At 44.4% G+C, this 15,924-nt stretch overlaps 1 protein-coding gene across 1 annotated transcript in view; it reads left to right on the top strand.

Annotated features, from left to right (window-relative positions):
* Positions 1-15,924, top strand: part of LMNTD2 (lamin tail domain containing 2) — an 89,139-nt gene that overhangs the window by 8,416 nt on the left and 64,799 nt on the right. Inside the window, exons 3-4 of the mRNA XM_042445203.1 lie at positions 834-915; positions 1,925-2,065. Of these exons, the coding sequence (XP_042301137.1) occupies positions 834-915; positions 1,925-2,065 (223 nt within the window). The remainder of the gene's footprint in view (positions 1-833; positions 916-1,924; positions 2,066-15,924) is intronic.

Raw genomic sequence — 15,924 nt, 5'->3', positions numbered from 1 at the left:
CTGAGGATTCTGGGAGTCTTCTTTCCTTTGCTTTCCTTTCCTTTGCTTTCCTTTCCTTTCCTTTGACTGCTTCCATGGATGGTCCAAGGAACTTGGGTGTGGGGAAAAGCAGTCCCCTATGGGACTTAAAATAGTTACAAAGCCTTTTCTAACTAAACAACATGTAAGAGAAACGAATTTTTTAAAATTCACACATGGGCAAAATCTGCATTAAAAACTTTTTTTTAAAAAAAGTTTCTTTTTCAAAACCTTTTAAACCTTTCTAAAATGTAGAAGTTCCCAAAATGAATTAGGCAAAGGCAAGCTGTGTTGCATGTCATCAGTGATGACTATCCTGGAAAGTGGTGGACTCCTCTTTACTGGAGGCTTTTAAGCAGAGCTTAGATTTGTTATGGTCATAGATGCCTTCACTGTGAATTTCCTACCTTTTCAGTGATTTGGACCATGTGATCATTGGGATCACTTCCATTTCTGCAGTACTTAGGTTTCTCAGATTTCAAAAAATTCCTAAGCTTTCCAGGGAGCAAATGTACACCTTTCAGAGTCCTAGAGCAAGTCTGGAAAGCATGTACCCAACTAGATTTTGCTGGACTGCATCTTCCATCAACTTTGCTCAGATCAAACTAGTACTGGTATCTTGAATTACAGCTCTCAGGCTTTCCCAAGCAGCATGCCTATTGTTTGAGGATTAGGGGAGTACAAAAAGGCCAATGTAGTCATAGGAGTCGTCTTCTTCTCCCCCCCCCCCCCCCCCCCCCCCCCCCTCTCAATCTCTCTCTCTCTGGACATAGTTAAGAAATGAAAAAAGTCTATTTTCTGTGTTTGTTTTGTAGAAGCCCAGTTGAAATTGCCCTTCGGAAAGAAGTAGACCAACTGAACGATGAACTAAAAGCTGTGAAGTGTGACCACAAGAAGGTGAATAACTAGCAGATGCTGTTCAACTTTGGCAGGCTGAAGTGTCACAAACTTCTGCAAGCACAACAAACTGCGATCCTGAAAATTGGACCAGACTATAGCCAAAAGTCTTGTGGAAACCCTTTGTTATTTTTACACAAGGTGTTGATTTGAGGAAAATAGTATTGGATTGATGTTTTTGGGGGGGGGAGAGATTTGTTTTGTTTTATTTATTATCCTGAAACCAGCGCTTAGATGCTAGGGAGTGGCATCACAAGGGAGTACCATTAAGCACTTGTTACCCCCCCCACACACACACACACAAAAGCATGCCAGGTAATGTTGTCACTTTAATGAATTGCCTTGGAGCTCTGAGGCACCCCCCTTTTTATGTGATCCCCCCAATCTGAAATTGTGCAGTTCAGGCACAGGTTATCCGGCTCACTGAGAGCTAATCTATAATTGTCCCTTTCTTTCTGAGCAAAGGAACAGTGAAGCATGATGCATGCAATAGCAAACTGTATAATTATATGGGTAACTGGTAATAAGAGATTCTAGATTCATTAATCCAGATGGAAAGGATTGAATATTTTATTCACCTTGTTGAAATTTGAAGTGTGTTCATAGACCAAATCATCACTCATTTTCTGGATTTGTGTGAAATTTAAGTGCACAGTCCTGCACACACTCCAGTTAATTCAGTGAGACTTGTTTGTGTATGAATGTATATGTGTGGACCCTATTTGATTTATTGCATAATAAGATCATATGATAATAATGTTCTGAAGTCTTGAGTTCAAGAACTCAAGAAAGGTATGATGTGATCCTGCAGGTTCATCTTGGTTGCCAGGAACAGTTATATTTTACATGAGTGTAATATTGCAAAATAATTATAATTTTAAAATAAGCATTACCCTTGGAAGAATTTTTAAGAGAGGAGTACTGCCAGGAAAAAAGCGAACTACTTTTATTATCAAAGCTCTTATTTAAATATCTTGCCCCATCTCTTTTTATTTTTCCTTTTGAAAAGGAGATACAAGAGCTGGAAAATCATCTCACAAAATCAAGATTGCATGCCCTGCAATTGGAGCAGGCAGTGAGGACACTGTCAGCCAAATCAGACTCCACAATTTCAGAAGATAGATCAAAAGTAGCAAATGAGATTTTTGAGGTAGGAGCTAAAATGTATACAGAACTGTAAATAAATACATTCTAAATAAATGCACTATTTTACATTTAATAACTATAGTTTTATTCATAAACATAGATATACAGTAGACATAAAACAATTGATATATTCTTGCATGCAATTGCTGGCATGGGCTTGGGCTAGATAATTGTTTTGGGGAAATGGTGGAAGCAGCAAACAGAGAAGTCTTTCACTCTTCTAGTGTCTCTGGTCAAACAGGTTTTTGAAGCAAGAACTTTATACAAACTGCATGCAACAATGGCTCTACTATTCCACTTAGAATTGTTGGGTGAAATCCACTGATATCCTTCTGCCAATAGAATTGACAAAACAACTTCCCCACCCCATTGTATGATGCTGGATGAACCCATGGTCTGTTTCCAGACATAGACTGAATTTCTACTAGTACAGGTGCTGTAGGCTATATTTCAGAGGAAGGAACTGGCAAACCACCTCTGAGTATTCCTTGCCTTTAAAAAAAGCCATGAAATCACCATAAGTTAACAAGCAACCTGAAGATGCACACACATTCACACACAGGTGCTTACCTACTAAATGTATTTGTTTCTCTAGCATGAATACTATCAAGGCAGTTTACTGTGGAACTAGATTTTATAGCTTTGCTAGCATTTCTGAATTCAGTTATTATGACAAACATCTCTATTGATGTTATCACACAGGAGGAATATCTCTCAATTTCGAAAGAAAAGAAAGTAGGGCCAATTCAGAAATGAACACAAGTACGTGGATGGTTATCACACCATAGAAGAACACAGCTTCGTAGTCTAGTATTCAAATTAGCATCCCTCCACATGTGTAGTGAGCGCAGAATCAGATCATGACCTTTTTACACTTCCGGCGAGACATGCTTCTGGTTTCCATGGTTTTGCCTTGTTTCACATTATTTGTTAATTCATTACCCTTTATATCGCGTTATTTAGGCAGTTTACATTATTTGTTCATTCATTATCCCTTTTTTCACATTATTTAGGCAATTCACCAGTTCAAAACCAGTCCAAAGCAACCTTGTGCTTGGTTTGAACATTGGACTATGTCTCTAGAAGGCAGGGATCGAATCCCACTGGGTAACCTGGTGCAAGTCACACTCTCTCAGCCTCTTCAGAAAAAGGCAATGGCAAACCCCATCTGAATAAACCTGCCATGAAAACCCTGTGACAGGGTCGCATGAGAGAAAGAGAGAGCCCTAGCCAATCCCTTCCCTCCATTTGGAGAGGATGAGTTTGCAAAGGGAAAGAGCCGGAAAGGGCAGAGAGGAGGAGAGAGGGAGGCAGGCAGGCAGTGTGTGTGTGTCTCTGTGGGGAGGGCTGCTTCATCCCCAAAACAGTTCCAGTAGTACTCGAAGAGGAGAGAAAAGCCCCCCACACTCGAAGGGAGGGAGGAAAGGCAGACTTTGGTGCCAGTCTTTTAACTTTTTGGGGAGGCCAGAGCATTCCCTCCCCTCTGGGCAAAAGAGCTTGGGAATTGTAAGTAATCTAGGGAAGCCTGAGGAACACCTGGGGAAGGCGAGGAGGGAGTGCCGGTGGCAGCTGCATTCTATAAAGCCAGGCTTGCCTGTGACCTTTTTGTCCCGCCCCCAACTAAGGGCTCCCTCCGGACTGTTGCTGTTGTTGCTGCTGCTGCGCTGCTGCCGCAGCGACCCTATGCACTTTAAGACCCTGCGCAGCTGCACATTTCCAGTGGACGCCACTGGCTGAATCCATCTCAGCGCCGCAGCAGCGCAACTGTGCAGTGGCGCAGAAGGGACAGGGGTGGGATCTTGCTAGCTGTGTCTGCAGCAAGAGGAATGACTTGTATGGTAGTCATCCTCTGCTGCAGCGTTATTGCATTGTTGTGGGGAGATTTCTCGGATATGGGATGTGTTCACATGGCGGATGATTGTGATGGTTTAAGCGGAGCATCTATTGGAGTAGTGTGGGACAGGGGGAGATATAGCGGTAGGAGTGGAGACTTATCGGAAGGGAAGGCGAGATCGATACGTAATATCTATCTCTGCTTCCTTCCACTCTCCTAACCAAAGAGATCTGAGGGTCAGTCCAACTGTACCACAAACCCTGTCTCTGCTCCTGTGCAATGCCAGGTCTGTAAGGAATAAGACCCACATTATTTACGACCTTATTCAGGATAAGAGCTGTGACCTGGCTTGCATTACTGAGACCTGGCTTGGGCCTGAAAGCGAAGCAGTGTGGGCACAGACCCTTCCAGCTGGGTACTCAGTTAAGGACCAGACCAGGTTAGGTGGGCGGCAGGGGGAGTGTTGCCTTGATCCATAAGAACGCTCTTTCCTTGACCAGGAACCATGTCCGACAAACTGACTTTATTGAGTGTATTTACTTGACCCTGAAGGCTAGGGACAGTCTAGGGATTCTGTTGGTCTACCGGCCACCCCATGCGCTAACAGACTCCCTGGCCGAGCTGACACAGTCCCTGGTCTCGGAGCTGGTGCTGGAGTCCCCTAGGCTTCTTGTCCTGGGGGACCTCAACATCCCCGTCGAGGCCAGCAATGGTCCATCTGGTGCGGCTTGGGAGTTCATGGCTACCATGACTGCCATGGGCCTGTCCCAACTGGTCTCAGAGCCTACGTATTCTGCTGGTAATACACTCGATGTCGTCTTTTGTACGGACATGGAGACTCCGTGGGCAGAGGTAACTAATGTCTCTGCCCTGTCATGGACAGACCATTTCCTGGTCGAGGCTAGCTTCAAGGCATCTATCCAATTCCCTCCTGGGGGTGGTGGACCTATTAGGATGGTCCACCCTTGAAGGCTGATGGAACCCAAAAGGTTCCAAGAAGCTCTAGAGGGGTATATGGTTGGAACTGACGGCGATTCTGTTGATGCCCTGACTAACACCTGGGATATAGATTTCTCCAGGGCTATACACAGTATTGCTCCCAAGCGTCCTTTCCGGCCCGCTTCCAAAAAACAACCCTGGTATGCGGAAGATCTCAGGGAAAGGAAGCGGGCTGTGCAACGACTAGAGCGCAACTGCCGAAGACATCAGCACTTAGCCGATAAGGCACTCCTAGAGTCCCATTTGAAGGCCTACGGAGTGGCAATATGTGCAGCAAAGCACTTGTTCTATGCTGCACGTATTGCATCCGCGGAGTCGCGTCCGGCAGAGCTGTTCAGGGTAGTGAGGGAGCTTACTCAACTACCCCCCTCCCTGAACCCTATTCTGGAACCATCCAAAGCCTGCTGTGACGAGTTTAACAACTTCTTTGCGGATAAAATCTCTCGGATAAGGGCTGATCTCGACGCCAGTATTACTTCAGAATCCAGAGTAGAGGTCTCCAGAGCTTCCATGGACTTTGTTAGACTGGATCATTTTGAGTCTGTGAGTACTGAGGAAGTGGACAAGATTCTTCGAAGTGTTAGGAAGACAGCCTGCTCTCTCGATTCCTGTCCCTCATGGCTGGCAGCTCAGGGGGGGGACGGCCGTAATTTTTATGTTGCGCTGCATAATCAATTCATCTTTTGGGGAAGGGCGGTTTCGATCTAGCTTAAAATTGGCCATTGTAAAACCACTGCTAAAAAAGCCCTCCCTAGAACCCCTGATTCAGAATAATTATCGGCCTGTTTTGCTGCTGCCTTTTTTGGGGAAGGTGATCGAGAGGGCGGTTGCCTTCCAGCTTCAAGTGATCTTGGACGAAACGGATTTTCTAGACCCATTTCAAACTGGCTTCCAGGTGGGCTATGGAGTTGAGACTGCCATGGTCGCCCTGGTCAATGATCTCCGTCTGAGCATGGACAGGGGTAGCATGTCCCTGTTAGTGCTTTTGGACATCTCAGCGGCTTTCGATACCATTGACCATGGTATCCTTCTGGAATGCCTGAGGGAGTTAGGTATCGGGGGCACTGCGCTCCAGTGGTTCTGTTCCTACCTCTCGGGCAGATTCCAGATGGTGCAGCTGGAGGGCGCTTACATCTGGTGTCCCTCAAGGAGCCATTCTGTCCCCCATGCTATTCAACATTTACATGAAACCGCTGGGAGAGATCATCCAGAGGCATGGGGCATGGTGTTATCAGTACAGTGGTACCTCGGGATACGAAATACCCAGGTTACGAAATTTCCGGGATACGAAAAAATCCCATAGGAAATAATTGTTCCGGGTTACGAATGTTTTTCGGGTTACGAAAAAATTTTTGGTGCTTTTTTCGGCTTTTTCGCACGGAATCGCGGCTTTTCCCCATTAGCGCCTATGGCATTTCGGCTTACGAAGGCTTTTCGGGTTACGAAAGCGGCCGCGGAACGAATTAATTTCGTAACCCGAGGGAGCAGTGTACGCTGATGACACCCAACTATGTTTCTCCGTGTCTCCAACTGATGCAGTGACTAGGGATGGCATCTCTCCTCTAAATGCCTGTCTGGAGTTGGTAATGGGCTGGATGAGGGAAAACAGACTCAGTCTGAATCCAGAGAAAACGGAAGTGCTCGTGATAGGTTCCCCGGGCCCGGGGATGGAAGTTTGTCCACCTGTCCTAAATAGGGTCACGCTTCCCCTGGAGGACTCAGTTCGCAGTCTGGGGGTGCTTCTGGATTCGTCGCTCCACCTTACATCTCAGGTGGATGCGACAGTCCCGAGCACCTGTTATCAGCTTCGGCTGAAACACCAGCTGCGACCCTACCTGGGCCGGGGGGACCTTGAAACGGTGGTACATGCTCTGGTAACCTCTCGGTTGGATTTCTGTAATGCGCTCTACATGGGGCAACCTTTGTACCATGCCCGGAAGCTTCAATTAGTACAGAATATGGCAGCAAGGTTGGTCACTGGATGCTCCAGGACCAGCCATATAACACCTATCCTGCAAGATCTACATTGGCTGCCTATTAGCTTCCAGGTGCAATACAAGGTGTTGGTTATGACCTATAAAGCCCTAAATGGCTTGGGCCCAGGGTACTTGGAGGACCGCCTCTCCCCATATAATCCGCCCCGCACTCTCAGATCGGCCGGGAAGCACTTGTTAAGGGTTCCTAAGTCAAAATACACCTTGACTGCACAAAGGGCGTTTTCCATCTCGGCCCCGCAGCTTTGGAACTCTCTTCCCGATGAGCTCTGCTCCGTCACCTCTCTTGATCTCTTTAGGAAGGAACTAAAGATCTTTTTCTTCCGACAAGCTTTCCCCCATGTGTCCTGACTTCATGCTGTTCTCCCCTGTTATACAATGGTCTCATTCAGCTAGTTTGTTTTTTCTGGTTTTTTATGCTGCTCGTATTTTTATAGTGTTTTAACATAATGAGCTGTTTTTATGATGTTTATATTGTATGTTTTGTATTCTGTTTTGTATTCCCTTTTGCTTTGTTGTAACCCGCTTTGATCTACCCTGGAAAAGCGGGCTATAAATAAATTATATTATTATTATTATTATTAATCTAAGGGTGACCGAGACATGCATTCCATACCATATTATTATTATTATTATTAAACTTTATTTATATAGTGCTGTAGATTTACACAGTGCTGTACATACAATAAAAAAATCAATAAAAATGAAACCTGCCAATGGTGTACATTCTACAGGATAATAACAAAATACATATAAAACAATAGATAATAACACATACCTGCCAAATTCGAATTGAACGCAACTTTGATGTGGAACAGGATTTGTAAATTCTATATTTCCCCAAATTTACACATCTCTTGGTTGACCCTGGATTGGGTTTGAATTGACTTAGTATTGACTTCAATTACGTGTAATAACCTCTTGCGCAAAAAAGTGAATCCACATGATTGCACCCAGGATCACACTGCATTATCCTTCCAATTTCCCCCGTGTGATAACATCCTATGTGGCAGAATAAAATGCCTTGAGACAGCAAAAACATGTGATCAGCTATAATGATGTCTGAATTCAGAGGCTTAGCTGTGTTAGTCAGATTTACATCTGAGAAAGGAGACCAAGTCTACGAAACCTCATACTACAACTTTCGCAGAGTTTCTCTCAAAGGTGCTGCAAGATCCCTTTGCATAATGATGTCTAACGCTGGAAAAAGGACTTCTGAAATGGCCACCAAATATTATATTCTGAAGTTTCAAATAGTATTTCTTTTGCTAAATATAAGTCTTCATCCACTTCATCCTTCATCCACAAATGAACAATATGCAGAGGTGTAGCTATTGGTGTGGCGGGGAGAGGAAAATGGGGACACTGCCTTTTCAAATGAGAATTTTGTCCCTCAATTGAAATTTTATTCACACACACACACACACCTCTAGCATTGCAGAAAATAAGACATTGAAATTCATTTCCTATTTGTGGTGTTTGCATTCCCTTGATCACATTGCTTGCCCCCATTCTTTGGATGTCTGAACTGTATTTCTAAATGCTCAGCTGAAGTTTTAAATTACTACAATGCTAGAAAACTGGGGATTGAAGGAATCTTTCACTGGAGAGGCAAAATTTCCCCTTGGGGGGCAGTGCCTTCATTTTGGCCCCCATAGCTACACCCTTGAACCAAGGATGCTATCAAAGGCATTGAGATGGAGATGCAAATCTTACAGTTACAGCAAGTTACTGTATTTCTCAGTCTTGGCCTGGTGCCCCTATCTAATGACTAATAATAGGATGGTTATATAAAAACCAAGTGAAGAAAAGGGAAAACCAGATGAAATACTTTTTAAAAAGAAACACAGAACAAAGAAGAACATCAGATCAATATTGGCAATACAGTGGTGCCTCGGGTTACGAAATTAATTCGTTCCGCCATTCCTTTCGTAACCCGAAAATTTCGTAACCCGAAACACTTTTCCGTTAGCACTGGAAAGCCTATAGCTGCACTTTGCAGCATTTGAATTTCGCGCCGAAATGAATTTCGTAACCCGAAAAATATTTCGTAACCCGAAACAGTTTTTGCCAATCCAACTTTTTCGTATCCCGGAAATTTCGTAACCCGATCATTTCGTATCCCGAGGCACCACTGTACCATCCCATTACACCAGCAGATTGACAGAAGCAGAATACTGATGTGCATTTATTCAGGTCCTCCCGAACAGAAAGGTTTCCATCACCCAGTGATTGAGGGAGGAGATCATAAATGGAAGGGTTTTTCCCAAACTGTGGTGCTGTGACTGAAAGACATGGTCTTTTTTATATATTCACATCCCCCGCAACCAACCTCTGTTTGTGGTGCTGAAGAACATGGACTAGACTCTAGTGTCTAGAGAAGGGGTAAGCAACTATGTAAGACCACAGGGCCACATTGGGGCTGCAGACCACTCCTTTTAGAGCCAGATTGGGGCTGCGGCAACCACACATCACTGCCCTGATCTGGCCTTTCTGCAGTGCAAAAAGGAGCCACAAAAGGCAGCTCTTTTTTGCGCCTTGGAAAGAGCAATGTAGGTGCCAGTGCTGCATCTTTATGGCACTTTTTTGGCACTGTGTCATCCAGACGCAGCACCAGAGGAGTGCTGTGACACCATGCGCTGGTCTGGGGTGGAATGGAGGAGTGCATCATGTGGACACCACGCTCTGATTCCTCCCCCAGGCTGGCCTTTCCAGCCGGTCTGCACAAACCCATTAGACCCCAAGACCTTGGAGGACTATACTATCACTGGGAGAAAAAAACCCAAATTCTACTTCAAATGCCCTCTAGATGGTACAGGGTATATTTTACCATGTTTTCAGTTCTCCCTGGGGTATTTATGGTGCAGGAGAAGGCTTTTTTTTAATAACAGAAAGTAAATAACTTGACTTCCTGTTGTTTTTTTAAAAATTATTTTAACAAGGCCCTATGCTGGTTCGAAATTTGGTTAAAATGTGGTAATATGCCTTCAGTGCCATGTATAGGGCATTTGGGGGCATTTTGGAGCAAAATAATGTTGTTCCCTGGTGGGGATCACACAAATGGTCCTCTGGGCTTCAGGCAGGCAGCCTGCAGCTGGCACTTTGCCGACACCTGAACTACAGCCTCAGATTTTGGCCTGAGTAATGAACACTTTTTGGAGGCAGTAGTCCAGATCAGAGATAGAAAGAATATTTATTTATCCCCTGGTCAAAAAACGGGAACAGTCAGGAAACCCTGTTAGGCAGACTAATAGAGTGGTGAGAATTTTATACAATTCTCTACCAGGGGTTGAGCATTTTGAAGTGCTGCAGGTAGGCTTGCCATATCCCGCCTGGGGGCGGGACTTTCCCGGTTTGGGGCCCCCGGGACCGCCCCCGGGACACCCCCCTTCCAGCGAGGGCCTGGAGGCTGGGGCTTGGGAGAAGCTCTCCCAGGCCCCTCCGGAGCACTCTTCCAGGGCCTCTGGGGCTTGGGAGAAGCTCTCCCAGGCCTCTCCGGAGGCCCTGGAAGCGGCTCTGCGGTCGGAGCTCCGGCTGTGGGGTCCTCCAAGGCCTCTGCGAGGCCGAGGAGGAGGCCGCTTGCCACCGCGGCGATGGCCGTGATGACAGGCGGCCCCCACGCTCCTTCCTGGCCTGGGAGCAGCCGGAGGCTTCCTCCCAAGCCGGGAAGGAGAAGGAGGACAAGCTTCAAAAATGTAGGACCTTTTTTTTTTTTAATTTCCTGGCCAGGAAATTTTTAAAAAAAATGTCCTACATTTTTGAACTTTGTCCTACATTTGTCCCGGTTCGGAGGTCCTCTGCTATGGCAACCCTAGCTGCAGGGGAAACCTTTTGCTGGAAAAAAATACCCTGGTTTTTTGGTGCAAATATTCTGTTCTCTGTGCAAAAAATGGCTATCTTGTACAGAAAACAGTTTCCCCCATGTGTTTTTTCCAGCAGAATAAATCTTCCGCAACCTTTTTGGGGTGTTTGGATATGGGAAGAATACTGTGGAGAAATATTTCTATTCTCCTGCAGCAAGGAGAACATTACTATAATTCTTCATCATTGCATGAGAGGACAAAAGCTGAGGATTTAGAATCCTAATCTAAATGTCCCCAGTTAATTAGAGCTTGATAGGTCAATGTCAACACATTGAATTGGGCCCAGAAGCAATGTCAGCACACTGAACTGAGCCCAGAAGCAAACTGAGAATCAGTGCAGTTAGTTATGCACTGTGCAGTAAACCTCTGTGAAAAATTCAGTTGATTTGTTTTAGACAGACTGATATTTCTGAGAACCTTGTTTTGGAGCTCTCTTGTCCCTTCTCCATAGTAACATGACTTTTTCCAAGTCTTCATTTAGAAAGGTAATTACTAATTAACCAGTTTAGGACTGTAATGTAGAATAGCTATTAACACAATCAGAATTGCCTTATTCATGTATCTCTTCATGGACTGTACTTCAAGTTATGAGAAAAAGCTTATCTCCATGTCCTATCACTTAAAAAAAAAACACCTCAATACACAAGCAAGCTAGCCAGGTTGTAGAGCAGACTAGGCTAAAAGCGTCTCCTTCACATGTGAAGATGTTTTTGTTTGTTTTTGTACATGGGGACATTCAGACATGATTGCAGCCTGGAGTAGTACAATGAGGCACAAACATCATTGGGGATGCCAACCACTAGTAATGAGTTACTCACCCTGAAAGAGGCTTGAGAATTTTATGTGAGAAAATATTTAGGAGAGAAAAGTACTTGGCAGCCCCACAGCCTCCACCTCCCTTAACAGCTGAAAAGGATTACACAGCAGAACTTGGGAAGGGTTTATTTTGTTGGGGGGGGGGGATGCTACAACACCCAGGGGCCAAGCTATCTTGGGGATTTTGGGAATGGTAGTCCCAAAGCAACTTTCTCAGGCTCTGAAGCAAAGGCAATTTTGACAGCAAATGTTCCTGTCCTGAATATAACCCATTGCATTGTGACATTATATAGATGACGATGAAGAGAACTTGAACTGTATGTTCTAGAAACTCAAGAAGTTATTCCCTGGGGATTATGGGATGAGTAGTCCCAGCCTCTCCTGCTATCCAAAAAGAGACTCTGCAGGCAATGGATATGCCTGTTTCTGTTGCCTCCATCACCTCTACTTGCCCAGAATAACCTTCTTGATAGGGAAGAACAGTGTGGGGTGAGGAAAGGATTTGTGAGCAATCATCGTGAGTGCAGTCTGCTTGTTAATAGCAGACTGTGTTTGTCAGTGTTATGAAGTTAACCTGAGGGTGGGTGCTCCCTTGTATAAGCTACCCTATGGCAATGTCACAACACGCGACCCCCAAACAGGGCTCTTTGTAGACCATTTTCTCTGATTTAATTTCCTTCACTGACTGCACACTTCAAATGTCTATCAAGTCTCCTCCTTTTCTTGCCTGGCTTTGATAGAGCCACTTAATTTTTTTAAAAAAAAAACTCATTTAGCTTATTCAGTTGGTTTATGTAAGTTCTCATCTAGCCATATTTCAGTCATTATTATAATTAAACTTAGTAAGGACTATGGCATAAGGAGAAAGGAGTATGGGATGAGCTTAATTGAAATCCTCCAAGATTGCAGGCTCAGATGTGTACAAAAGCCTGCAATGTCACTAAGCACCGAGCACCTGATTGAGGGCACAGAGGTGGTTTTGCTTTGCTTTCCCTCAGTCTGCTGCTGCCCTCTCCCATTTCTACGTCAGCCACTTTGCTGCTCCACATACATCTCTCTGGCTCCCTGGAAGGAAACAATGAAGTAATTGCTTTTGACAGGGTGCTGTTCTTCTTTGATTTGATCGCACACCTTCCCTAACCTTTCCTGTTAAGCTGCTGCTATGGTGCTGCTAAAACTCTCCTCCAGGCTCTGAGTGACTGACATTTCTGAGGGACAAAAGCTTCAGCCTGTCCCTGGAACTTTCCTTCAGTTCTCACAGAGGCTTTGCAAGCCTCACCGTTGCCCAGGCAGACAGGGGCAACAAGGAAGAATTATTGACTGGTAGACACCGCATAACTTTGTGCCTCGTGGAATCTGTCTGGGTTGATCCAAGACAGTTTGCTTCTTGAAGCAATGGATAAGATGAAACCCTCACAAAAATTCACATTCCCTGGGTGGAAGATGTCCACTGGCAATTTAATTTCATTTCAGTAGTAATGGTGGGACTGTGTCTTTTACAACACATGAGACTAGTAGGCTATTTTAGGAGGAGTGTGGCAGGCTGTATAACATACACAACGTATCCTTTCAGTCTCCAGCTACCTGAAGCTACCTGCTTCACTCTGCCTGATGACCAGGCTAACCCTCCCATGTATCAGCATCTTGACAGCCTTGAATGAACTGAGCTGGTTTCCAGTCTATTGTCAAAAAAACTTGAGTGTGTGTTTTATCCTTGAAAACCATAACAACCTAGGACCAGGATACCAGGAGGATTTCCTTCTCTTGCGTGAATATTCCCAAGTAAGAATTCAAAGACATAGTTACATTTGGACCAGTACACAAAGGGATTCTGGCACCTTTGAGACTAACTGAAAGAAAGAAGATTGTAGCATAAACTTCTGTAGACTTAGGAGCTTATTGCTCAGCATTTTAAACCGGTTATGGAATGCTCACCATGGGGAAACTCATCTGAAACCAAGCCTGATGTCTCTTCTGAACATAGTAAATGCATTTTTATTTCCTCAGGCCTTTAAAAACTCTTCAGTATTTTGATCTGATGCTTTTTCTGGTTTTATGCTAAGGCTGTTCTTGGTCCTGTTGGCAGTAATTTAATTTTCTACTGGTTTGGATATTATTGTTGTGTTTTGATTTATTGTAAAGTGCAAATCAGTGTAGTTGTCAGGTAAAATAAAATTCGATTGACAGGGAGCTGGTTGACTTGAGAATAGAGCAGCTTATGTGAGCAATCCACTTTGCACAAATAGTATAACAGGGGAGGAACAAACCCTCACAAAATCATGTTTCCACTTCTTTGAAGGCAAGAAACAGAAGTATATTTTTTAAAATAAAAAAGGGCAGCAATCTTTCTTCGAGTGCATGCCTTCCCTGATACACTGCTGTTGCAGGTAGATCATTGATGTGTGGTGAGTCTTCTCCCACCCCCTCAAGTCAGCCACCAGAGTCATTATCAAAGCAGACTTTCTGTCTACCATCTCATTACATATCTTTGGTAGACCAGCACTTAGTAATTCTGATGTATTTCCAGCTCATGTAAGGATGTTTTTAAATGATTCTCTGTGTACATACAGACAGAAATAATAATCTATATCAGAATGGGAAATTTCTCTTCCCTCCCTCACCCCTGCCTTACCCCTACACAGTCAGGATTAGAGAAAGGATTTAGTAAGGCCAACAGAAGACATAACTTAGAGGAAGGGTGGGAAAAATTTAGCCTACATGTTGTGGCCTACAACTTCCATTAGCCCTATTCAGCATGGCTAAAGGTAGGGATTGTGGGTGTTGCAGTCTGAAATATTTGAAGGACCAAAGGTCCTTCATCTCTAGCATAGGATAGTATAGCTGGTTTGAGGGATGGAATGACTGACTGGTTAGCAACAACAAAAAAATCCTGTCCCAGAGCACAGACAAATGTACTGCTACATTTTGTTGTGGTTATCACTTATAAGTATCCAGGATCAGTCATGCTAAGCCAGCTCCAAAGTCCATCTGTCTGTTCCAATGTGCTGTTTCCTCCAGTGGCCAGCAAGTTGCCTTTTCCACATGTAGGGAGGTGAACTGGCACAATTTAAGTTAAATAGATGAATGATATATGTTTGCTTCTAAACCCTGGGTACAGTTAAAACATACTTGGTATTTCAAACCTGGAAACTATTTCCAGATGTATCTACGATACAAGAAACACTGTCGTTTAACTTTTTAAAATGAATTATTTTGTACTTTTTTATTGTTCTTCCTTTCTTCCATACTCTCACTCCCACATACTTTCTTAGTGCAGAGATATTGCTTCCAAAGTGCCAAATGAAATCATTTTCTTTAGCAAACCAAGCACCCAACAGGTCTGCAAGACCTCCTCCTCTCCTCTTCCCACACCTCATTTCCAGTTTTGGACCTAACTGCAGTAAGTGTGCTTTCTGCCTTGAAGCTGTTGTTGACTGGCTGCCTGGTTTTGACTAACCTCTGTGTATATGGGCATGCCTTCAAGTTGCCTGTGGACTTATGGTAACCTCATGAATTGAAGAGGTTTTCGTAGTTAAAGAATACTCAGTAGTGGTTTGCCATTCTCTGAAACAGCCTGAAGTAGTAGGTGGTGGTCCCTGGGCCACTGCCAGTCTCCAAGCTGCTGACTGCCAGTCCCAGCAGAGTTTTCAGGAAAGAAAGAACCAATTGTATCCAATGGGCACAAATATGGTGCCAGTTTCTGGTATATTGGGGGAAAAATAATAGCACTAGCCTACAGCACCTGGTATTCCTTGGTGGTCCCTCATCAAAGTATAAACCCAGACTGACCATGCTTAGTTTTTTAGATACAATGGAATCTGGTGCCTTCAAGGTATTTAGGCTGTTTTTGACAAATCCATAGTTTTCAACAAACTGTATTTGGAAACCATTATTAGCAATAAACATAGAGTACTGTATATAGGGTTGCCATACCTGAGGACCTCCAAACCGGGACAAATGTAGGACAAGGTTTAAAAATGTAGAACCTTTTTTTTTTAATTTCCTGGCCAGGAAATTTTAAAAAAGGTCCTACATTTTTAAACCTTGTCCTCCTCCCCGGCTTGGGAGGAAGCCTGGGCCTCCTCTCAGGCCAGGAAGGGGCGCGGGGGCCACCCATCATCGCGGCCATCGCTGCGGTGGCAAGCGGCCTCCTCCTCCTCCCAGGCCTCGGCAAAGCCTTGGAGGACTCCGCGACTGGCACGGGGGCAGAGGTGGCCGCAGGTGGTGCCGTCCCGGTTTTAATAATAACAATAATAAATAATAAAAAAAATATTTATTTATAGCCCGCCTTTCCGTAGATCAAGGCGGGTTACAACAATAACAGTTACAGAGTAAAAACACAATACACAGTAACAGC

This window comes from Sceloporus undulatus, chromosome 1, assembly GCF_019175285.1.
Source record: "Sceloporus undulatus isolate JIND9_A2432 ecotype Alabama chromosome 1, SceUnd_v1.1, whole genome shotgun sequence".
NCBI classification, from domain to species: domain Eukaryota; kingdom Metazoa; phylum Chordata; class Lepidosauria; order Squamata; family Phrynosomatidae; genus Sceloporus; species Sceloporus undulatus.
The sequence above is the reverse complement of the archived record's forward strand: the minus strand, read 5'-3'. Positions and strand labels throughout refer to the sequence as shown.